We start from the raw sequence: 25,244 nt of genomic DNA on the forward strand, positions 1-25,244 counted from the left end.
TTTAATCTTTGAAAAAATATATTTATTTCAAAAGTCAGAAGAAATTTCTGGAATGTTAAAAAAATCAAATTTTTTTCCAATGAAAGCAAAGACAAAAATTTGAAAAAAAAATAATAAAATAAAAGAAGTAGCTATTTCAAATACATCAAATATTACAAAATTTTTCAAGAAATCAAGGCAAAGGAAAAAAGATAATGAAAACCCAGTGTTTAGCTTAAATCAACATTTTTAAACATAATCAACTGATTTGTTTAAAATTAAATTATTCAGTCTTTAATGGCAATTTTTTGATTATTTTATTAATGCTAATTAATGGATTTCTGTAATACTGGGTTCATAAGTAAAGAAAAAAAAAAAAACTCATGAATAGCTATAATATATTTTTTCAAAATTCAACTAACATTGAATTTTGAATAGTTCTGTAGAAAAATTAATTTCAACAAAATCACAAAAAAAACCAAAACCAAAACCGTTGCAATATATTTTCCTAAATTTTAGCATTAGGCAATTCATTTTCAGCAGTGTTACCTGGTTGCACTTTCTCATTCCAAATATTAACTCCATCACAAGCACAAATCTTTTTGACATTCTGAAATAGCCCAGCAGATCGAGCAATGACGCCACAACCAACTCTGAAAAAGAATATTTAAATTCCATAGAAAATTATTTAGATTTCAGTTGTGGAGCTTATAAAATAATCACCAAAGCAGTTGTTATATAACTATCAAGTGCTTGTTCCTATGACTAATGAAGAAGTGGTGTGAAATTGAGAAGCTCACTTTGCAACCAAATGGTTTCAGGTTCAATCCCACTGTACAGCACCTTGGGCAGGTGTCATCTACTGCCAACCAGTACCTTGTGAGTGAATTTGGTAGATGGAAACTGAAAGGAGCCCATGTGTGTGTCTTTGTGATTGTCCTCCCACACACCGCTTGACAACCAGTGTTGGTTTGTTTACATCCCCATAAAATAGCAGTTTGACAGAAGAAACTGGTAGAAAAAGTACCAGATGTGAGAAAAAAACAAACAAGAAAGATATAAGTACTGGAGTCAATTTCTCTGACCAAACCCTTTCACAGCTGTGCCCCAGCATGGCCACAGTGCAATGAGTGAAACAAGTAAAAGATAAAAGATATACTGGGATTGATTTGTTCAACTAAAACCCTTCAAGGTGGTGCTCCAGCATGGCCACAGTGCAATGAGTGAAACAAGTAAAAGATAAAAGATATACTGGGATTGATTTGTTCAACTAAAACCCTTCAAGGTGGTGCCCCAGCATGGCCACAGTCCAATGTCTGAAACAAGTAAAAGATAAAAGATATACTGGGATTGATTTGTTCAACTAAAACCCTTCAAGGTGGTGCCCCAGCATGGCCACAGTCCAATGACTGAAACAAGTAAAAGATAAAAGATATACTGGGATTGATTTGTTCAACTAAAACCCTTCAAGGTGGTGCCCCAGCATGGCCACAGTCCAATGAGTGAAACAAGTAAAAGATAAAAGATATACTGGGATTGATTTGTTCAACTAAAACCCTTCAAGGTGGTGCTCCAGCATGGCCACAGTGCAATGACTGAAACAAGTAAAAGATAAAAGATATACTGGGATTGATTTGTTCAACTAAAACCCTTCAAGGTGGTGCCCCAGCATGGCCACAGTCCAATGACTGAAACAAGTAAAAGATAAAAGATATACTGGGATTGATTTGTTCAACTAAAACCCTTCAAGGTGGTGCCCCAGCATGGCCACAGTCCAATGACTGAAACAAGTAAAAGATAAAAGATATACTGGGATTGATTTGTTCAACTAAAACCCTTCAAGGTGGTGCCCCAGCACGGCCACAGTCCAATGACTGAAACAAGTAAAAGATAAAAGATATACTGGGATTGATTTGTTCAACTAAAACCCTTCAAGGTGGTGCTCCAGCATGGCCACAGTCCAATGACTGAAACAAGTAAAAGATAAAAGATATACTGGGATTGATTTGTTCAACTAAAACCCTTCTAGGTGGTGCCCCAGCATGGCCACAGTCTTCTTTTAGTTTCTGTCAACCAAATCCACTCACAAGGCTTTGGTTAGCCCAAGGCTTTGGTTAGCCCAAGGCTATAGAGGACACTTGCCAAAGACACCATGCTGTGTGATTGAAACCAGAACAATGTGGTTGGCAAGCAAACTACTTACCACATGCCTGCACCTATTTTATTACTGGTTTCAGTCATTTGACTGTGGCCATGCTGGAGCACCGCCTTTAGTCAAGCAAATAGACCCCAAGACATATTCTTTGTAAGCCTAGTACTTATTCTATTGGTCTCTTTTGCTGAATCGCTAAGTTATACTGACGTAAACACAACAACATTGGTTGCCAAGTGATGTTGGGGGGACGAACAGACACACACACATATATATATATATATCATCATCATCGTTTAACGTCCGCTTTCCATGCTAGCATGGGTTGGACGATTTGACTGAGGACTGGTGCTGATTTGGCAGAGTTTCTACAGCTGGATGCCCTTCCTAACGCCAACCACTCCGAGAGTGTAGTGGGTGCTTTTACGTGCCACCGGCACAAAGGCCAGTCAAATGACAGGCTTCTTTCAGTTTCATTTTACCAAATCCATTCACAAGGCTTTGTTCAGCCTGAAGCTATAGTAGAAGACACTTGCCCAAGGTATCACACAGTGGGACTGAACCTAGAACCATGTGGTTGGTAAGCAAGCTACTTACGATACAGCCACTCCTGTATCTATATTAATCCTTTCAATACTAACTGGACAGAGGTGTTTATATTTAAATTAAATCTCATTACAACACAAATGATGTAGAATTTCAGTTGGTCAACATTGACATAATATATAAAAATAAGTAAAGTTACAGATAGTTTATAAGAACTCCTAAATTAGCTTTATTACTTCAAAACTCAATGGAAGCACACACAGGTAGTTTGCTTCTTAGAAGTATAGTCGTGGAAAAGATGAAAGTTAAGCAGACTGTAAGAAAGCTCTGTCACTTTTATGGTACTTCTCATCTGTATCTTAATCCTCCACAACATTCAGATCATTCTGTCAAATGTAATGTTCATTTATTCACAGTGTCCTGAATTAATCCTGCATTGTCTCATAGCTTTGAGATTTCAATGGTGTGACTGTTTAGTTTTAGAATGACATTGTAAGGTAGGTGTGAGGGGTCAGATCTGGCCAGTTTTTACCATAAAACAAGTAGAATATTTTGGCTAGATATGACCATTTTGACCCTTTAACATTCAGATTTTTCTATCAAATCTAATGTTTATTTATTCACATTATTTTGAATTAATCGTGCATTATCTCATAGCTTTGAGATTTCAAAGATGTAATTGTTTATTTTTAGAATGTCATTGTAAAGGTACGAATGAGATGCTTGATTTGATTTGTTTGAACTAGACTGGACATGAACAGTTTATATGCTAAGGGGTTAAATTTGAAACAACTTATTGATTCATCTCTAAAAATTCATAAACTAATATACAATATACACCGTTGAATTTGTAAAATTGCAAATTTATCCTTTTTCTCATACATATACCCTGTCCCTACATGCATTTTTAGTTTATTCCTGGTAGTAAAAAAGGTTCCTCACCTTCACTCTAGATCCTTTGAATTATTAGAAATAGCCACCAAATTTGTCTTAAATTACACAGGCATAGGAGTGGCTGTGTGGTAAGTAGCTTGCTTACAAACCACATGGTTCCGGGTTCAGTCCCACTGCGTGGCACCTTGGGCAAGTGTCTTCTACTATAGTCTCATACTGACCAAAGCCTTGTGAGTGGATTTAGTAGACGGAAACTGAAAGAAGCCCATCGTATATATGTATATATATATATATATATATATATATATATGTGTTTGTGTGTCTTTGTTTGTCCCCCCCAACATCACTTGACAACCGATGGTGGTGTGTTTATGTTCCTGTAATCTAGCGGTTCAGCAAAAGAGACTGAAAGAATAAGTACTAGGCTTACAAAAAATAAGTCCTGGGGTCGATCTACTCAACTAAAGGCGGAGCTCCAGCATGGCCGCAGTCAAATGACCGAAACAAGTAAAAGAGAGTAAAGAGTAAAGAGAGTACAAGTTTGGAGAAATCTAAAAAGGACACCTATAGATGTATATAATCTTGAACACACTGCTTGACTGCAAAGGTAGGATGGTTACAGCCAGAATGCTTTTGATTGTAGACTTGCTAATGTCCTTCGGTTAAAGAACAATATATTAAAACCAGATTAGTTACTTTTTGGTTTACCATAACCAATACTTCTGATCTCTATTCTAAGAGTACTGCAGCTAATGAACCGCAATAAAATTCTGTGTAAATTATAAATATTTGTCTGTGCACATAACACATATTATATGATTTTAGAAACTTTGAGAAATATAAAGTAAATTATTTTTTATGATCATCATCATCATCATCATCATCATCGTTTAACGTCCGCTTTCCATACTGGCATGGGTTGGACGATTTGACTGAGGACTGGTGAAACCGGATGGCAACACCAGGCTCCAATCTGATTTGGCAGAGTTTCTACAGCTGGATGCCCTTCCTAATGCCAACCTCTCAGAGAGTGTAGTGGGTGCTTTTACGTGTCACCCCACGAAGGCCAGTCAGGCGGTACTGGCAATGGCCACGCTCAAAATGGTGTATTTTACGTGCCACCTGCACAAGAGCCAATCCAGGGGTACTGGCAACGATCTCGCTCGAAAATCCTACGAAGGTCAGTCAACATGTAGGATATTGGGTTAAAAACTTTCAGATGGGAAAAAAAGTTGAAGGCTGCCCTTCAACTTTTTTGTATCCAAGGTTCTTTTAAACCCAATATTCTACATGCAATTAACAGTAGAGGATGGAAAACTCTACTATGTCTCTCATTAATTTCTCTCCTTTCAAATTGTCACCCAGAAGAAGGAATTCATCTGAAACTTTGGATTTTTCCACTCTTCATGGCAAGTTCATTGTACTCTTTTTATCGATTTTACTACATTAAAGTTTTGCTGACATGGATCAACACTTGCTTCTTTGGAATCTGTTTAATGACAAGCTTCTTACAGTTTCTACCCAATTAATTCAGAAAGTCTCGGTCAGCCCATGATCATAACCAAAAAACTTCATCCTTCAGGGCCTTGCAGTGGGAACAAACCCTAAATCATATGATTGGTTTAGGCTTTGAGGCCTTCAGACAGCATGTTTTATCCCATATAATTCTTTGTATCCTGTATTTTAAAACTGAGGGAGGTTTGGCTATTTTTCTAGCAAGTTGAGCAATCAGGTCGATGCTCTTTCCTTAGATGTGAAGGATGTATGTACACTGACAAAGTACATGAATACAACAGATCTGATTCATTAAATATGATTAAACTTCAGGAGATGTATATTTTAAAGTTCTAAATAAAGTATTTACCTATCGCTTAGATTGTCTGTAAACGATATATCTTTTCCTTCATGAATTACCATAGAACGACCAATAATGTCTGAAATGCTAAGATTATCTTTGACCATCCTGAAATCACTCCTTCCAGTCTCTCCAGCTTTTATAACATCAAGATTGCCAGAAGCCTATAACAAATAAAATATATCAGTGTTAATTCTGAGTGAATGAATGCATAATTAACACATTTAATGAATGCATAATGAACACATTTAATGATAATACATTTTAAAACACTAGAATTTTGGACATCACCATTTATGTCTACTATTCCATGTTTGCATGGGTCAGATAGAGTTTACTGAGACAGATTTTGTATGGCTGGATGCCCTTCCTGTCGCCAACCCTCACCTGTTTCCAAATAAGGTAATATTTTCCCATGGCCAGACATGTTCCTGCCAGAATATTGGAAATGAATGACATTGTAGTGAAACCACCTCTCTCGGTTATTTATTTACATATGCAAACGTAGCAGGTAACATCTATCTCTTTCCCGCCTTGGACCCTGCTGTCCATCACCCTGACTGACTCTAATTTGCGCGGCATTTGTCTCCAGTTCTGTTTCGCGCCAGGGTGCATACCGACCAATCGTGGCCATCTAATAAGGTCACGTGAGAGAGTGTTTTTCTAATGTTTCTGGAGCCTCCCTGTACCTATAAATAGCCTGCCTGCTTTAACCCACGCCAGTTGCTCGCGGCTTCAGACCTTTTTAGGTCTGGTCGTTGACCACGTAACACCAACCAGCCAGTTTCCAGCGACGACATCAACGCCATCGTTCAACTGTTTACCACAAGCTTCGTCGCCAGCGTCAACACGTACACAAGCTACCAACAGCAACCGCAGCTTCTCTCAACACTACTGTTTGTGTGAATTGTTTTACCACGAAATAACAGCCAGAATTCGACACCTGCGAGAAACTATCTGTATCAAGTAGCCTGGCCCGGCATAGAAGCCTCAACTGCACGACAAGTGACTTAGCTCTGCCTCAACGCCTCAACCTCTTATATACAGACTTTCAATCTACTGTGTACCTTAACTGAGAACTGGTATTTCTTATCCGTGTTACAGACTCTTTTCTATGCTCTGTATCTCTTGCATTCACATACATATATTTGTATACACACTCTTTTGTTTACATGACGGCCTGTCTTATATTGTGTTTTATTATGTTGCATTCACACTCACACAGACATTCTAGTTGACAACCAATAAATCTTACTGTGGTAGTGGTGTTAAACAGGGTGGTAGATTAAGTCTGGCACTCTGTTGGTTATGATGTTGAGGGATCCAGATGATTCAATCAACAGAACAGCCTGCTTGTGAAATTAATGTGCAAATGGCTGAGCACTCCACAGACATGTGTACTCTTAACGTTTTTCACAGGAAGATTCAGCACGACACAGAATGTGACACAGCTGGCCTTTTGCCATCACAGGATTACTCATTTTTGCCAGCTGAATGGACTGGAGCAAGGTGAAATAAAGTGTCTTGCTCAAGGACACAATATACTGCTGAGAATTGAACTCGTAACCTTGCAACCATGAGCCAAGTACCTTAACCAATAAGTCATGAACCATTACAAAATAAAATCTACCACTCACAAAAGCTACATGATATGAACTCAGAATACAAACAGTTTAAAGAAGTACCACAAAGCCACCTGTCTATCATAAATACTTCTGTGAGTTTGCCACCCTAAACTAGTACTTTATTGACCCTGGGAGAATGAAAGGTTAAAGTGGAGCTCAACCAGACTTGAACCTAGAACACAAGGTGCTAGAATAAATATTGGTTTCAAATTCTGGCACAAGGCCAGCAATTTCAGAGGAAGGGGTAAATCAATTGCATGGACCTCAGTACTCAACTGGTACTTATTTTATTGACCCCGCAAGTATGAAAGCCAAAGTCAACCTTGTCAGAATTTGAACTCAGAATGTAAAGACAGATAAAATGTCACTAAGCATTTTGCTTGGTATGCTAACAATTCTGCCAGCTTTCCACATTAAGGTGCCAGAATAAATATTGCTATGTATTTTGTTTTATGTTCTAACGACTCGGCCAATCTATGGAAGTGATATCATATGTGTATGAGTGTGTATGTGTGGCCACAACAGCAGGCATGGATTGATACAGCAAGAACAGCATGAAGAAGATGTAATCTTAAGGCTGACCAAGGCTGATAGGTTGTGTGTTAGACACAGTCTGTAGATACTAAGAAGGATTAGTCTGATTAGTCTGACAGGAAACTTCAGGTTCAAGAGATCAGAGACAGAATTCATGAGAAAAGAAATTTTCCAAGTAGCTTTCATGGCAGATTTATGCGTGTTAAGAGCAATAATATTGCTTCTACTGAAGTTCTTGACTTTGAGAGACAACTAGTGTGGGTTGTAGAAAAGGGCTTTAAGTGGATCTTATTGCATGGAAACTGTAAAAGCGACAATAAATGCAAAAGGATGGAATGGAGGAATTTCAACCATGTTTCGTGGTCTGCTACCACAACAGCTCCTTTATAGGATCCAGTTAGCTGAAGACATCATCAGGAGGAACCACGTCTGGTTTCAGCCCCTACTCCTCTACCGTTTTGACGTGGCGGGGCCCCCCCTTTCGGAGGTGTCTTCAGCTCTGGTGTTGGGTGCATGTCTTCTTTCTTCTGTTCCCTGGCCTCTTCGATGCAGCATCAATGAGTGTCAGCGTCTGACTGATTGTCATGTCAAATTCCCCTTTTTATACCTGCTGCTAGGCTCCAGCAGGCTGCCCTAGCAAGTTGTCACATGACACTGTCTAAATTTCCCGCTGCTAGGGTCCAGTAGGCAGCCCCAGCAAGTTGTCACATGACACTGCCTAAACTTCCCGCTGCTAGGCTCCAGCAAGATATATTTATGGTGGTTGTTAATGACTCCATCATTCTCGAAATGTTGGAATGGAAAGTAATAGGTTATGAGTTGGCAGAAACAGGAAGGTTGCATCCTCTGGGAAATGAGGCTGTCTACTAAAACTTACAGAAGTACACAACATTCAACCATACTTTTATTGTGTAGAATACTTTTCATTCATGAAAGAATAAAGAAAATTATTCAATAAAACTTACATCTTTATCAAACTTTTGCTTTAGACCATAAATATCTCCACAACTAAAATAAAAAAAATAATTTTGTGTTTTTAAATGTGAATTTATAAAAATACATCAATTCCTTTAATACTCTATAAGGATTTTAACTTTGAATAACATTTTGTTTGTGTATCCTATCACAATGTTATATAAAGCAAGAAAAAAATTCTTCAACAAAAATCTTTTGTACTAAATTTGACTAACTTTATACATTTAAATTAAACCCCAGAATGTGACTGGATATGTTTCCTGTCAACAACTCCCACTGGTTTCCAAGTGAAGCAATACATTTTCAAATCTAATGAAGAATGACCAGCTTGGACATGTTTACATGAAGAACAGACAACATACGACAACAAAATGTGTGTTTTGTTTATAGAGATTTGTGGAACACATCAAAAGATGTCAAGAAGCTGGGACATGCTTTTGAGGTGGACTATAAACAAATGACATTGTTAGTGAAGCCATTGTTTATAAACCAGTGAGTGAAAAACATGCAGAGAAACATGAAATTACTCAAACTCTGGCACTTTGTCAATAATAAATGTTCCAGTTGATCCAATCAACAGAACAGCCTGCACATGAAATTAACTTGCAAGTAGCTGAGCACTCCACAGACTCGTGTACCCTTAATGTAGTTCTCAGGGAGATTCAGCATGACACAGAATATGACGAGGCTGGTCCTTTGAATTACAGGTACAAGTTGTGTTTGCTAGCTGACTGGACAAATTCATGACATTACAACCATGAGCTGAATATCCCAACCATTATGTTACACACCTCCAAAATTACTTGTACAAACACGTACATATACAATAGGCTTGTTTCATTTTCTGTCTACCAAATCCACTCACAAAGCTCTTTGGCTGACCTGGGCTATAGAACATACTTGCCCAAGGTTTGTGCAGTAGGACTGAACCTGAGATCACTTGGCTGGGAAGCAAGCTTCTCAACCACACAGCCAAGCCTGTGTCTGATGAACTAACACTTTTTTGTATTTCATAAAAATGGCTCCATATTTTGTGCAAAAAAAAAAAAAGAAAACACCAGTAGGCTTCATTTCTAAAAGGTTAAGAAATCTGAAAATATTGCTCTGAAATCTATTAGCTGACCTTATTAATTCACTAGAATATATTTTAATTTAAAAGTATTTGTAAAAAACAGAATCATTAGTTTATGGGATGTTTTAATCCTAATAGCACTCACCTATTACAACCATTTGAGATATCACCATATTCATGAATATTCAATCGATGCACTCCAGGTTTTAAGCCATCAATTGTTCCTTCGATGACACACGTTTTTGGTGAAGCCTGTACCAATCTAATAACTCCTTGAACCATACTTTTACCCATATCAATTGCAGCTACAGCAGCACCCAAATTTTTTCCTGCATTAATATCAAAGAAGCTTCTTAAATTTGGTAAATGCGAAACCAGCTCATTCAAAACAACGAAAGACAAATGCAGTTTTATATTACAAATAATGAGTTTGTAGAATAAACACTAAATAAATAATATTATCTTGCCATCATCATTGAATGTCCATATCCACTCACACAGTTTTTGTCAGCCCAGAGCTACAATAGAAGACACTTGCCCAAGGTGCCATGCAAGCTTCTTAACCACACAGCCACACCTGCATCAATGGTATATAAAAACATACATCCACCCAACTCAGTTATTTTAAATGAAAGCAAATTATACATATTGGTTTGTTATTCTTGTTTTATTATATTCTTTTCTACTCTAGGCACAAGGCCCAAAATTTTGGGGGAGGAACCCAGTCAATTAGATTGACCCCAGTATGCAACTGGTACTTAATTTAATCGACCCTGAAAGGATGAAAGGCAAAGTCGACCTCGGTGCAATTTGAACTCAGAACATAAAGACAGACGAAATACCGCTAAGCATTTCACCTGGCGTACTAATATTTCTGCCAGCTCGCCGCCTTGTTTTATTATATTATCCCATTCAAGACATAGTTTGGATTAGATATTTACATGAATTAGTATCCATCTCAACATGTTAAAATTTTATTGAATTATTAAAGAAGGTAAGAACTTCATGATTATCATTATCATCATTTTAACATTCACACTTCATGCTTGCATGAGTAAAGACAGAATTTATTGAGATAGACATTTTCTACCCAGATGTCTTTCCTATCATTAGCTCCATTCCACAATGCCAGGTCTCCAAGCAAGGTAAAACACATCTAAGTGTTTATCAACTACTTCATGAAAATAATGCTGTAAAACTGTTGTATCATCATCATGATGGATATTTTATGCCTATTTTTCTGTGACTGTATTATGTTACTACTGAACACTTTGTCATCTAGCACTCATAGTAACAGAACCCTCCCCACCAAACCATTGTTATTTAGCATGCCAGGTTTCTTAAGAATATGGTTTAAGGGCTTGATGCCCTACCAATCATCAGCTATAGGTGGGCAATATTTTTCATTGCCAGCACCACTAGAGAAATCTACAACAAAACTAAAAAGCCTCCTGTTCTCTGTATCAATTTTATTAGAGAGTTACTTCTCTCCTCATTGGACAGCTTTCACAGTAGCTTACAGAACCTCCAGCACTTCCATCTAAATTCCTTCATTTTGGGGTGAATGGTTTGACTACCTGGATGCTTTTCTCATTACCAACCACTTAATGTGTGAACTGGGTGCAACAAACCATAACACTGTTTGGTGCTCGTTTTTCTAATGCATCTGCTTTGTGTGCATGAGAATGTGCGTGTGTGTGCGTGTGTGTGCGTGCAAGTGTGTGAGAGAGAGTGTGTGTATGTGTGAGAGAGAGAGTGTGTGTGTGTGTGTGTGTGTGCGTGCGAGTGTGTGTGTGTGTATGTGAGAGAATGTGTATGCATGAGTGTGTGTGTGTGTGCATGAGAATGTGTGCGAGAGAGTGTGTGTATGTGTGAGAGAGAGTGTGTGTGTGTGTGTGTGTGTGTGAGAGAGAGAGTGTGTGTGTGTGTGTGTAAGAGAGTGTGTGTGTGTGTGTGTGTGTATGTGATGAGAGTGTGTGTGTGTGTGATGAGAGAGTGTGTGTGTGTGATGAGAGTGTGTGTGTGTGTGATGAGAGTGTGTGTGTGATGTGTGATGTGAAGTGTGTGTGATTCACTAAAGCTAACACTGGCTGACATTAATGAAGAGAAACAAAACATTTTAAGCATAAACTTGGATGTTGTTTATAAAATAAATGTCATATGTTTAACTGAGAACATATTATGTTTATAGAAAAAAAAAAAAGGAAATATTTTGAAATTGTGTAGAAATGGGTCAACCAACAGGCAATTTAGTATCATAAAAACAGAAGTAGGAGTATTGGTGGAAACAACACACCAACACACCTTCAGACTACCCCACTTCTTTAACTGATATGTTTATGTCTAAATTGAAACTTTCCATCAAAATCTCTTGTAAAAACATCTGTATTAAAATATGTTCTGAACACCAGTTTGATACACAAAGGTTATTTTATTGAAATACTGATTATTTTCAAAACTGAAACACAAGGACAGTATATTTTATTAGAAATATGGTCACAAAAGGATTCTAACACGTTAACTTCTACAGTCTGTTATTGGGACTTATTGGTGATGCCACGTATTTCTAGTCACACTGCATATAGTTTGATTACAAGGAAATGTAATTTTTTGGCATTATCACAATATTTAATAATTAAAATTTAATATGTAGCACTCATATTATTTAAATATCCTTGAAACCAGGTCAAAGATACTCTTTTACTTGTTTCAGTCATTTGACTGTGGCCATGTTGGAGCACTGCCTTTAGTCAAGCAAATCGACCCCAGGACTTATTCTATTGGTCTCTTTTGCCGAACCGCTAAGTTACGGGGACATAAACACACCACCATCGGTTGTCAAGCGATGTTGGGGGGGGGGACAAACATATACACACACAGACATACATATATTCGACGGGCTTCTTTCAGTTTCCGTCTACCAAATCCACTCACAAGGCTTTGGTCAGCCTGAGGCTATAGTAGAAGACACTTGCCCAAGGTACCACGCAATGGGACTGAACCTGGAACCATGTGGTTTGTAAGCAAGCTACTTACCACATAGCCACTCCTACGCCTATACAGAAAATATTTTCTCAAATTATGAAAATGTACTACTTGTGGTGCATATTGTGGATGTGTGAAGTTTTCAATGAGCCACTGGTGGTATATGTGACGTTAATGTGTTAAAGATATGTTTTAAAATTCTTTACTAAATATTATATGTAGTAAAAAAAAAAATTGGATAGATATGATAGAATTGAAAATAAATGGTTAAAAACATTGCTTCTAATTATTATTGATGAACAAAAAAAATTTAATTGAAGACTGATTAAGAGGTACTTAAAGAAATAAGAACTAGTTCAGAAAAGTGAAAGAAAAGCCAGAAAATAGATATATTTACCAGTAAATTCTGTTCCATAGCCCTGTAATGCTACTTTTCTTCCAGATTTTTCAAGCAGTTCTTTAATTTGAGAACTTAGTAAAACAGATTTAACCACAACACGCTGTTCCTCCAGGTTTACATCAAAAGAGCTGATGCCTTAGGAAAATCAATGAAAATTAAAATGAAGAATAAATACATGGAACAACGGAAGAAATTAGTTCAATTTCTAAGTATATTAGGACTCAACTTCCTAACATGGGAGATGCTGGAATGTTACTTAACCATTCAGATTAGTCTGTCAAATGAAATGCTTATTCTATTCACATTGTTTTGAATAAAACATGTATTGTCTTGTAACTTCAAGATTAATATAATGTGATTGTGTGATTGCTTATTTGTAGAAAGACATTGTAGAGTAGGTGCGAGTGGCCTAATAGGGCTGGTTTGAACATAAAACTAGAAGACTGGATGTGGCCGGTTTAAATGCTAAAGGGTTAAGCTAGTAAAAAATTTAACTGAATCAAACCTCAAATTCCACCTTACCATCTTGGAGAAATGTGGATCATGGAACATTGTAGTTTAAAAGTAAGATGAGATAGTCAAAACTGAAGAACCTTTGGTAATACATTGGTCTGCTCAATCAGAGCGAAACTGGGACTAAACAACAACAGTCTAATTTTATTTTGCCATATTGGAATTCTTCAATATGATCCTAAACTACAGTGGAATTATGAAAACCTTGACAGGAGGTCTTAACTCTTTAGCATTCAGATTACTCTATCAAAGGTAATTCTTTTACTTGTTTCAGTCATTTGATTGCAGCCATGCTGGAGCAACACCTTAAGGGGTGTTAGTCGAAGAAATTGACCTCAAGACGTATTCTTTGTAAGCCTAGTACTTATTCTATTATTCTTTTTTTGCCAAACCACTAAGTTACAGGGACATAAACACACCAGCATCGGTTGTCAAGTGATTGGGCAGGGGACAAACACAGACACACACAAATATATATGTTATCATCATCATTATCGTTTAACGTCCGTGTTCCATGCTAGCATGGGTGGGATGGTTTCGCAAGAGCCAGTCAGGCAGAAGCCTGCACCAGACTTTTGTGCCTGTTTTGGCAGGATTTTTACAGCTGGATGCCATTCTTAACACCAATCGCCCAGCAGAATGGACTGAGTGCTTTTCATGTGTCACAAGCGCAGGCGAGGTCAGTTTTGGCAAGTTTTTACAGCTGGATGTCCTTCTGAACACCAACCACTTTACAGTGTGTGCTGGGTGTTTTGAAGTGGCACCTGCACTGATAGGGTCACCAAATACTTACAAGACAAAAAACAAAAAAAAAACTTTCAAGAGTGGAAGGGGCATTGGAAGAGGTGATCTTGTGTTGGATGATGAAAGGTTACAGTGAGATAGAAACAAATGTTTTGCTGTAGAGGAAGTACACGGTTACCCGGAGAGAGGGAGAGAGAAGGAGAGAGAGAGAAGGAGAGAGAGAGAAGGAGAGAGAGAGAAGGAGAGAGAGAGAAGGAGAGAGAGAGAAGGGGAGAGAGAGAGAGAGAAGGAGAGAGAGAGAGAAGGAGAGAGAGAGAGAAGGAGAGAGAGAGAGAAGGAGAGAGAGAGATCAGGAATGAAGACAGAAACAGGTGCGCCACTGCAAAGGAACTACATAGTTACCCAACCTGAGGGAAGTGCAGGAGAAGAGATGTGGAGATGTAGATTGGTCTGTTGGGGTAGGGTGAGTGAAAAGTTTTCTTGTTACATGTAGATGGAACACACAGGTCAGGGGGGGGGGGGCTAGGAAATAGCAATGATATAGTGAGTCAGGGCATGTGGGTGGAACACACAGGTTGGGGGCTAGCAGACAGCAATGATACAGTGGCAGAGGCCCAAGAGGACAGGATTGGGAAGTGGGAAATAAGCATATTGCATGAAGTGGAAATGTGAGGAAGAAAAGAAATGTAGAGATGTAGTTTGGTTTGTTGTGGTGGCGTGTGGGAGAAGTTTTCTTGTTAAGTGTGGATGGGACACAAAGCACTTCCAGAACTCAGTTTCGCTGACATGGGTGGGTCTTCTCAAGAACTTCATTTCACCAATATATTTATATACAACAGGCCTCTTCCAGTTTCCATCTACCAAATCCACACACAAGGTTTTAGTCAGCCTGAGGCTATAGTAGAAGGCACTTAACCAAGGTGCCACACAGAGGGACTGAACCTAGAACCATGTGGTTGGGAAGCAAGCTTCTTACCACACAGCCACTCCTACGCCTATATAGTCAAGTCTGTTTGTTTATTTACATTGTTTTGAATTAATCATGCATTATCTTGTAACTTTGCAACTTTAATGATATAACTGTTCATTTTTAGAATGACATTGTAGAGTAGGTGTGAGAGGCTGAATCTGGTCAGTTTAAACATAAAACAGGGAGAATATTTTGGCCTGATATGCTAAAGGGTTGAGTAAATTTAAGATATTACCATCAACTCCTTCCAAAGTCTTTTTAACAGCGTTTACACAACTGTTACAAGACATCTGAACTGCATACTCGGTCTGAAAACAAAATTTAAAAAAAAGTTAGAATGAAAATTTTACTTTACAAAAATTTTTATTAAACAAAATAAGAACAAAAATACCCATCAATATCTCATTCCAAGTTAAATAATGGAAAAAAATTTTGCACTTCTGAAGTTTCCTAAGAGTGTGCAGGGAGAGCAAGAAATGGTTAGAATTTGGGGTGGAAATGAAAGTAGCAAATGATGAACGAGGGTGGGGATGTGGTCAATGGGAAAATAATGGAATGGAGAAGGGTAAGATGATGGAAATAGGAATAGTTCAAGAAGGGGAATAGAGTAGAAAGTAGCAGAATGATGTGCAAAGTGTAGGAGCAGCAGGGAGGGGGATATAGAGGTACATATGGGGGGGGGGGGCTATAGTAAGCAGGGCTTGCAGGTAGATATGAGAGGGCACTGAGAATGATAGCAGACAAGAGAGGGGTTAAGAATGGAGCATAGGAGAGGGGGGAGTGGAGAGGGGTAGGGAGAGAGGGAGAGGGTTAGGGAGAGGGGGTGAGGGAGAGAGGGAGAGAGGGAGAGGGGTAGGGAGAGAGAGAGAGAGAGAGAGAGAGAGCAATGGCTGATGGTACAGAAAAATGATTGGTGAATATAATGTGGGCAGAGAGGATAATGGGGAATAAAAGATGATGAAAGGTTATAGTGAGACAGAGACAGAAATAGGTGTCTTACTGTGGAGGAGGTACATGGTTACCTTGCCGGAGGGGTGGAGAGAGAGAGAGAGAGGGAAAGATCAGGAATGAAGACAGAAACAGGTGTGCTGGTGTGAAGGAGATACATGGTTACCTGGCCAGAGGGGGTGGAGAGAGAGAGAGAGAGAGAGAGAGAGAGAGAGGGAAAGATCAGGAATGAAGACAGAAACAGGTGTGCTGGTGTGAAGGAGATACATGGTTACTCATCCTGAGGAAAGTGCAACAGAAGGAGAGAGAGAGAGAGATAGAGAGAGAGTGGGAGACAGCAGGATAGAGATGGTGGCAAAGTGCCAGGCATACTCACAATGGACAGGGATCAGAATATAAATGGGATGGTTGAGTAAAGGCAGAGAGAGAGATATAGATGGTGGCAGGTGCCAGGGAATAACCCTTGAGGTTGGTCGTAATATAAATGGCAGGATACTGTGAAAGAAGTGTGATTAGAGAGTGGGGAGAGGAAGTGAGTGGTGAATACCTGAGTGTATATAGAGTAGGGGAGGGCAGTCTACTGGATAGCAGTGAGGACAGGATTGGGGAGTGAGAGGTAGGCATAATGCCTGAAATGGAAATGTGAGGAAAAGAAAAGATGTAGTTTGGTTTGTTGTGGTAGGGTGTGTGAGAAGTTTTCTTGTTAAGTGTGGGTGGAACATACAGGTTGGGGGCTAGCAGATAGTAATGATACAGTGAGACAGGGCCAAGAGGACATGAATGGGGAGTGGGAGGTAAACATAGTGCATGAAGGAGGAAATGTGAGGAAGAGAAGAGATGTAGTTTGGTTTGTTGTGGTTGGGTGTGTGAGAAGTTTTCTTGCTATGTGTGGGTGAGATGCACAGCGCTTCGAGAACTCAATTTCACTGATGTGGGCAGATCTTCTCAAGAACCTCATACTGCCAGACAGCTCGATCTATTGTCATTTCCTCCATAAGGCTCAACATCCTGAGATCGGTCTTTGCCACTTCATCCTACGTCTTCCTGGGTCTCTCTCTTCTGTGGGTACCATCCACTTTCAGTGATCAGCACTTCTTTATGCACCTGTCCTCATTCATATGCATCATATGTCCAAACCAATGTAGTCTTCTCTCTTGCATGCTACATTTGATTCTTCTTATGCCCAACTTTTCTCTCAATAGATTTGCACTTTGCCATACATGTGCACTGATGTTGCACATACAACAGAGCATACTTCCTTCATTTCTCTTTAGTCTACACATCTTCTGCATTCAGAGCCCATGTCTCACTACCATGGAGTATAGCCGTTCACACACAAGCATCATACAGTCTTCCTTTCACTCTGAGAGAGAGTCCTTTTGTTGCCACATCAAATTCCAATATAATCAGAATCTACATCTTTGAAAGGTATTTGTAATAAATTTCATTAAAGAAAATTCTATTTTTCTGAAAGTTATGAAGAAATGCAGTCAGAAGGGGACACACTTTTTTTTTAGGTATACCTGAAACCTCCTACCACAATATAGCTCTCTGAATTTCCTCCACCCTATTCTTATTCTAGAACCAATACTTTCTGAGCATCCTCCACCAATGCTAATTTGGTCACCTAGGTAACAGAAACTATCTACAACCTCAAGAGAGCCTCCTGGATATTTGAGAGAATCTAAGTCCTGTGGGCTCTTAATGCTTATTGTTACTGCACATCTACCACTTACAAAGACTACTTTATCTGTTAATCTACCTATGATTCCATTGCACCTCTTATGTGTCCATAATTTACACTGGGTGAAGCGAATGTAATTTCTTCCAACTCTTTTCCTACATATTGAACAGGGCCATTTACCTGACAGAACGAGAGTTTTATCTTCTTTCTTACTAACAACAACTTTGGCCTTTGCTTGGTTAACTTTAAGGCCCTTTGATTCCAGGTTTTGTTTCCATATCTGGAATTTCTTCTCCAATTCTGCCAAAGATTCTGCAATAAGAGCAAGCATATAGCAGTTCCCATGGGCACCCAGTTTTGAATTCCTCTGTTATGACCTGGAGGACTATAATGAATAAGAGTGGGCTGAGAACTGAGCCCTGGTGAACCCCTACTTGTACACTAAATTCATCACTGTATTCATGGCCAACTCTCACTGGACTGACAGTACCACTGTACATAGCTTGCATAGCTCTAACAAGCCACTCCCCTACTCCTAACTTCCTTAGAGACCACCATATAACAGAGCGGGGGACTCTGTTGAAATGTTGAAAGCTTTCTCCAGGTCGATGAAAGCTAAGTACAATGGCTTACTTTTGGCCAAGTACTTTGCTTGCAGTTATCTCACTAGGAAGATGGCATCTGTGGTATTCTTCCCAAGTACAAAACCAAATTGCATTTCATCTAGTTTAATTCTATTTCTAATCAATTGAGCTATAACCCTCTCAGTAACTTTCATGACTTGGTCTAACAGTTTGATACCTCTGTAATTGTTTCTATATAAGGCATCATCTTTACCCTTGTAGCAGCTAACTATAATACTGCTACACCAGTCATTGGGCATGGTACTTTCCTAAATAACTTGATTATATACAGGTGACTAAGCTGTATCCTACACTACTGGAAATTTTAATCAGATGCCCTGCTACCCTTTTGGCTATGTGATAAAATTCTCTGCTTCCACCGTTTTCCTAGTCTTTCCAGACCTGTCCCTTAGCTTTTATAGCACTTGTCCTCTAAGCGGTATGTCTCCAACTCTTCCTCTCTTTCGTCATAATCTATATTGCCTCCACTACAACCAACACAACCACAACTTACTACCATCTCTTCTCCCTTCTGTCTCATTTGTTTTTTCTCCCTAATCCTCTTTCTATCTGTCTCACATATTTTTTCTCTAGAGAAAAAAAGAGGAGAGGTAGTGAGAGAGAGGGAGAGACATAGAGGGGGACATATAGACAGAGAGAAAGCAGAGATCTGGTAGCAACTTCAAAGGAATAAATGGAATGTATAAAGTTAGAGGAAGTTGGAGGTGGAATTAGTGATAGGCAGAGTATTTTTTCACTCTGTAAAAAGCATTAGTGAAATAGACAGTATGTGGATTAGTAGAAATAGGAGTCAATGCACCACCAACTCGCCCCCCCCCCCACCATTCCGTTTCCAGAAAATAAGTGCACAGTTATCTGTGGAATGGTCAAATTAATTGAAATAAGATGAAAATCCTGAAATATTATCAATTTTATTTAATGTTTTCAGCAGTCAATGTACAAACAAACAAACTTTGCTTTTTATAAGAATAGAGAGAGATAAGAGTGAATTACAAAATAAAAGTAAAATTGCCAAGCAAATCTTTTATCAGCTTCAGTCATGAGACTGCGGTCATGCTGGGGCACCGTGCTGAAGGGTGTAGTTGAACAAATCAACTGAAGTACTTGTTTTTAAGCCTGGTATTTATTTTATTGGGCTCTTTTGCTGAACTACTAGGTTAAGGGAATATAAACAAATATCAGTTGTCAAATGGTGGTAGGGAACAAACACAAAAATACACACACACACAAATATATATAGGGGAGAATATACGAAAAAAAGAACAACAGACGAGGACAGGTGGTGTAAACAACAAAAGGATGTATTAGTTTGACGCTCGGGAATATGGAAAGTCTTTAACGTTTCGAGCTACGCTCTTCAACAGAAAGAATACGGAGAAAACAAGGAGAGAAAAAAATTGAATGGTGTTTGGTCAACGATCTATCATGGCATATATATATATATATATATATATATATATATTGTTGCCAGTGCCCCTGGACTGGCTTGTGCGGGTGGCACATAAAAGACACCATTTCGAGCGTGGCCGTTTTCGTGCGGGTGACACGTAAAAGCACCCACTACACTCTCTGAGTGGTTGGCGTTAGGAAGGGCATCCAGCTGTAGAAACTCTGCCAAATTAGATTGGAGCCTGGTGTTGCCATCCGGTTTCACCAGTCCTCAGTCAAATCGTCCAACCCATGCTAGCATGGAAAGCGGACGTTAAACGATGATGATGATGATGATATATATATATATATATATATATATATATATATATATATATATATAGAGAGAGAGAGAGAGAGAGAGAGAGAGAGAGAGTGAGAGAGAGGCACGGGCATGGCAGCAGTATGTTAAGATGCTCCCTTCCCAAAAACATGGTTCTGGGTTCAATCCCACTGCGTGGTATCTTGGGCAAGTGTCTTGTATATAGTTTTAAAACCTTGTGAGTGGAATGGCTGATGGAAACTGAAAGAAACCTATTGGATCTTTTCTGTTTGACTTTCACTTTTCAATTCTTTCAATTTTGTTTGAAGGAATTAGGGTTAGAGTTGTTCCAATTGATTTCAAATTTGGTGTAGTTTTTTGTATGCTAATGATTAAAATGAAATTCATTTTGCATGTCTTTTCCAGCAGTTCAATTGTTACATGAACTGAACCAGTTTTTTTTTTTTTTCGTTGTTTAACGTTCAGATTGCTTTTTGGTTATCTACCCACCTCAAAAATTCAGTTTATGTGGTGACAAGAGATTGGATTAAAAGAGTTGAGACCCTTTTGATTCGATACTTCAACACATTGTTGACTTTTGGCCTTCTCAATAGGAATGGTAGGATTTGTTATAAAAATGTTATCAGATTCAGTAAGATGTTTAATTTTTTCTGTTTTCATGTTTATTAATTTTTCCTGTTTTTTTTTTTTGTTTGTTTTATTGAGGGTCAAACTAAAGCGTTTGACCGGGTGTCAAAAATAAATAAAAATTAGTGTAATAGGTGTAAAACAATTTGCTGGGAACGAATATGAAGGAAAAAATGCGCGCTCGCGAACGGGGGTGGGGAGAGGGCTCGGAACATTCACATCGTGAATGTTCCGAGACGCCTCACAGGAGCCAAGAAACAAAAGAATAATAGTGTAATAGATGTAAAACGACTTGCTCTGAACGAATATATAAAAAAAAAAAAATGCGCGCTCGCGAACGGTGGGGTGGGGAGAGGACTCGGAACATTCACATCGTCACACAGAGTCCATGGCCTCTAAACTATAGGTCAAACACTATAGTTTAGAGGCCATGGACTCTGTGTGACGATGTGAATGTTCCGAGCCCTCTCCCCACCCCCGTTCGCGAGCGCGCATTTTTTTCTTCATATTCGTTCCCAGCAAGTTGTTTTACACCTATTAGACTATTTTTTAAAATTTTTTGTCACCGGGTCAAACGCTTTAGTTTGACCCCAAGAAGTACCTGCATTTTTGTAATTTAACGTTTTTTTTTTGGGGGGGGGGGTAATTTTTACCATTATATGACATAAGTTATAACTTCAATCGTCAAATGTTTTGTTGTTGTAATGGTATCATTATGCACAAAATGCTAGCTTCCAAATCCTGTTTTCTTATTAGACAAAAATCATCAGACTTTAAACCTCTGTAACTCTTTTCTAAAATTTTTCTAGAAGAAGTGAATAACAACATCAGATTCAACGTGAAAAATTACATCAATATTCCAAATTTGAAAAAATTTCACTTAATTTTAAAATTTCGAAAAGTGAAGCCAAACAGAAAAAAAATCAAGTCTGTCGTTTACAGTAGAAGATGCTACACTGTGAGACTGAACCCGAGACCATGCAACTGGAATGCAAACTTATCAGCTAAAGACTTCAAGAAATGACTTTTCCCCTTGATTTCTGGCAGGTAGTAGCACCAAAGTGGAGGCGCAATGGCCCAGTGGTTAGGGCAGCAGACTCGCGGTTTTGATTCCCAGACCGGACGTTGTGAGTGTTTATTGAGCGAAAACACCTAAAAGTTTCACGAGGCTCCAGCAGGGGATGGTGGCGAACCCTGCTGTACTCTTTCACCACAACTTTCTTCCTATTTCTGTTGTATCTGTATTTCAAAGGGTCAGCCTTGTCTCACTCTGTGTCACGCTGAATCTCCCCGAGAACTACGTTAAGAGTACACGTGTCTGTGGAGTGCTCAGCCACTTGCACGTTAATTTCACGAGCAGGCTGTTCCGTTGATCGGATCAACTGGAACCCTCGACGTCGTAAGCAACGGAGTGCCAACAACAACAACAGCAGTAGCACCAAAGTAATGAATGATGCATATTTACAAGCAACATTACAAGTCTAAAAGTTGTTGCATGAATAAGCTTAAGTTCGAGTAAAATAAAATAAACTGCTTCTTAGCATCGACCATAGATCTTGAGGGAGATTATAGATGATTAAATAACTTGATATTTCACTGATACTTTATTTTATCGATCACGGTCGAATAAAAGGAAAACCAGGCGGGATTTGAACTCAAAGTATAAAGGGTAGTAACTTGATAACGAGGCTTCTTGACAATTATGTATCTGCCTGAAAATAATATTAAAAGTAAAAAAAAAAAAGAAACAACTGACAATTTATATTTAAATATAAACAGGGAGGAAAATAATTTAAATACTGACAGGAAAGAACTACAAAGAAAAGAGCAAGAAGATAACCAACCATACACTACCCAAGAAGTTCGTGTTTAAGATTATTGCGGTGAGTTTAGTGTTTATTTGTGAAAGTAGTTTACAGATTTATACCCATCTTTTTATAAAACACTGCATTTCAAATATCTGGTGAAAAGTTCACTCCACCGCTTAGTCGAAAGAGAAGCTCAAGACATTTGATGCCTCCCCACCTTTTAGATTGGGAAATCAATTCAGTTGATGTTTGGTTTGGGTAGTTATTTATTAGTTCGTTGACTAAAAGCAAGCCTAGCCTGCTTGCTTTTAGTCTAAAAGTAAGCAAGACCTGACCGAAGAAACTCCGCCGAATCTTTGAAGTATGATTTCTGCAGAAACCCAGAAGGAGCATACAAAGAACTAACGGTATCCTAGATGCAAAGGGAAGGCAAGACTTCCGCCCTTCTCTGCTCCACAAAAACCACCCTTTTAAAAAAAATTTTTTTCGACACAACCCCCACCTCCTTTTCGGCTACAGGGAATCTGAATCTGCAAAAAAAAATTGGCAAAAGTCGACATTTCTAAATTAGGGTTAGGGTTTTAGGGTTAAGTGTTGGGGGGGGGGGGAAGTCAAAATTGAAGAAACTAAAGCTTAGTTTCAAAATGTGAGAAAACCTGTAAGAATTAGGATTGCAATCTTGGTGCGAGAAAACTACGACGAAAAATCGTTCCCATAACGTGGTGGCATTCAATTTTGAAGAAAATATAGATTCTTGAGTGTAATTCAATTTTCTCTGCTAAAGGGAGTGAAAAATAAAGTGAGAGTGACCATATCTGTACTAATTATGCGCTTAGAAAGTGATAGTGTGCGCATATCACTACGACAGAATTTATGAGTTTTCTTTCTAGAAATCAAGGAAGAAAATATACTGAGTTATCCAAGTTAGAACTTCCAAAATTTTGTTTATCTTGCCAAAGTCGATATCCAGTAACGACACTTCACGAAACAAAACCTTATTATTAGTTTTAAGAATTTGTACATAAACGACTGATAATAAAACGGAAATAAAATTCCACAAATAAGGGGAAAACTGTTACTTTTTCAAAACTACTTAAAAAGAATAAGTTAATTGCGTTGTTTTATTACCCTAGTCTACTTCAATCATTAAGGTGGATAAAGTTTTACTTGATTTTTCAAAATCCTAAAAGAAACACGAATAGTTTCCGAAGTGAATGAAGTTGAAGTAAGCTACTAAATGAGAAGAACTTTTTAGATTTACTAATTTCTGAATTTTTTTTTACTCTATCCAATTTTAACAATAATAAAATAAATTTTAAAATTTGCCTACGTAAATCACAAGGCAACTTACTATAAGTGTGTCCCCCACCTAACTTTATTTCTTCATAACTTTTAGAAGAATGGGTATTTTTTTTAATGAAACTATCTGCAAAATACCTTACAGATGGTGTAAATTACGATTACATAGGAATTTAATGTAAAAAAAAAAAAATTGGTGTGCAAGAGCACACAGATACAATTATTTCAAAAATTTCATGTTTCATTTGGTAGATGTGGCTTGTACTTGATTCGGATTATTATTTCGCCAGCCGCTACGTTCTGAGTTCAAATTCCGCCGAGGTCGACTTTGCCTTTCATCCTTTCGGGGTCGATAAATTAAGTACCAGTGAAACACTGAGGGGGGAGGTATGTGATCGACTAGTCCCCTCCCATCAAATTTCAGGCCTTGTGCCTATAATAGAAATCATTATTATTATTCGTCCGTCTTTACGTTCTGGGTTCAAATACCGCTGAGGTTGACTTTGCCTTTCATTCTTTCGGGGTCGAGAAATAGAGTACCAGCTGAACACTGAAGTCGATCTTACCCGCTTCCCCGAAATTGCTGGCCTTGTACCAAAATTTGAAATCATCATAATTATTATTATTATCATCATTCCGCTTTACATTCAGAGTTCAAATGTCGCCGAGGTCGACTTTACCTTTCATCCTTTCGGGGTCGTCAAAATAAATACCAGTTAAGTTACTAGCGTCAATGTATTTACTAACCTCTCCTCTACAAATTTCACTCCCTTTAAGCCTATCATAGAATAATAATAATATTATTATTATTTTAAACTCGGGGGGGGGGGGGAGTTAGGTTTTCAATTTTAAAGAAACGTATGTATGTATCGAACCATATGAAAAAGCAAAAAGAAAAGAAATTAAAAGAAAAAGCAAAAAGAAAAGAAATTAAAAGAAAAAGCAATTGATCAGCAGTACAACAAAGTAGCATAAAAACGGATGATGAAAGCATTATATAAAAAAAAAAAAAAAACACGCACCGTGCTGGGGAAGTCCATGCTGCCAACGTCGTATGACTCTATCTACCTCTGACCAATAAAGAGTTACACGGTAAACCACGCTGACTTATTTAGATTTCACAACTTTTATTCTTTAATATTTCACTTAAAAATCACTCTAAGTTTGTGGATTTTTTTTTTCATTTATTAGGGGGGGGGAGGATGATACCTTTTGCTAATATTTCACGTGCTCTTTCGTATATTCTACCTTTTGTAAGTTAATTTATGTTGTTAGATTC

At 38.3% G+C, this 25,244-nt stretch overlaps 2 protein-coding genes across 5 annotated transcripts in view; one reads left to right on the plus strand and one right to left on the minus strand.

Moving 5' to 3' along the window:
* LOC106875868 (copper chaperone for superoxide dismutase) lies at positions 1-25,095 on the minus strand. Its single transcript, XM_014924167.3, has 7 exons — positions 24,988-25,095; positions 15,480-15,552; positions 13,015-13,152; positions 9,778-9,961; positions 8,551-8,593; positions 5,436-5,590; positions 1-632 (listed from the first exon to the last, which is right to left on the minus strand). Exons 1-7 carry the CDS (start codon positions 25,003-25,005, stop codon positions 488-490), a joined length of 756 nt encoding a protein of 251 aa, XP_014779653.1. The 5' UTR covers positions 25,006-25,095; the 3' UTR covers positions 1-487.
* LOC106875867 (zinc finger CCHC domain-containing protein 7) overlaps positions 21,881-25,244 on the plus strand; it is a 34,649-nt gene continuing 31,285 nt past the window's right edge. For 2 of the 4 annotated variants that reach the window (XM_089365469.1, XM_089365473.1), the window contains exon 1: positions 25,053-25,218. The gene's annotated coding sequence lies outside the window, so the exon portion shown is untranslated. Of the gene's footprint in view, positions 22,742-24,950; positions 25,219-25,244 lie in introns of those variants that run through there. The other 2 variants (XM_089365470.1, XM_089365471.1) reach the window with 2 other exon arrangements.

This window comes from Octopus bimaculoides, chromosome Z, assembly GCF_046866305.1.
Source record: "Octopus bimaculoides isolate indiv1 chromosome Z, ASM4686630v1, whole genome shotgun sequence".
NCBI lineage: Eukaryota > Metazoa > Mollusca > Cephalopoda > Octopoda > Octopodidae > Octopus > Octopus bimaculoides.

Coding starts and splice junctions, on each gene's coding strand:
- LOC106875868 (XM_014924167.3), bottom strand. Junction 9,962..13,014: donor CTATGGAACAGAATTTACTG/GTAAATATATCT, acceptor ATATTAATGCAG/GAAAAAATTTGGGTGCTGCT. Junction 633..5,435: donor ACAGACAATCTAAGCGATAG/GTAAATACTTTA, acceptor ATTCTTTTTCAG/AGTTGGTTGTGGCGTCATTG.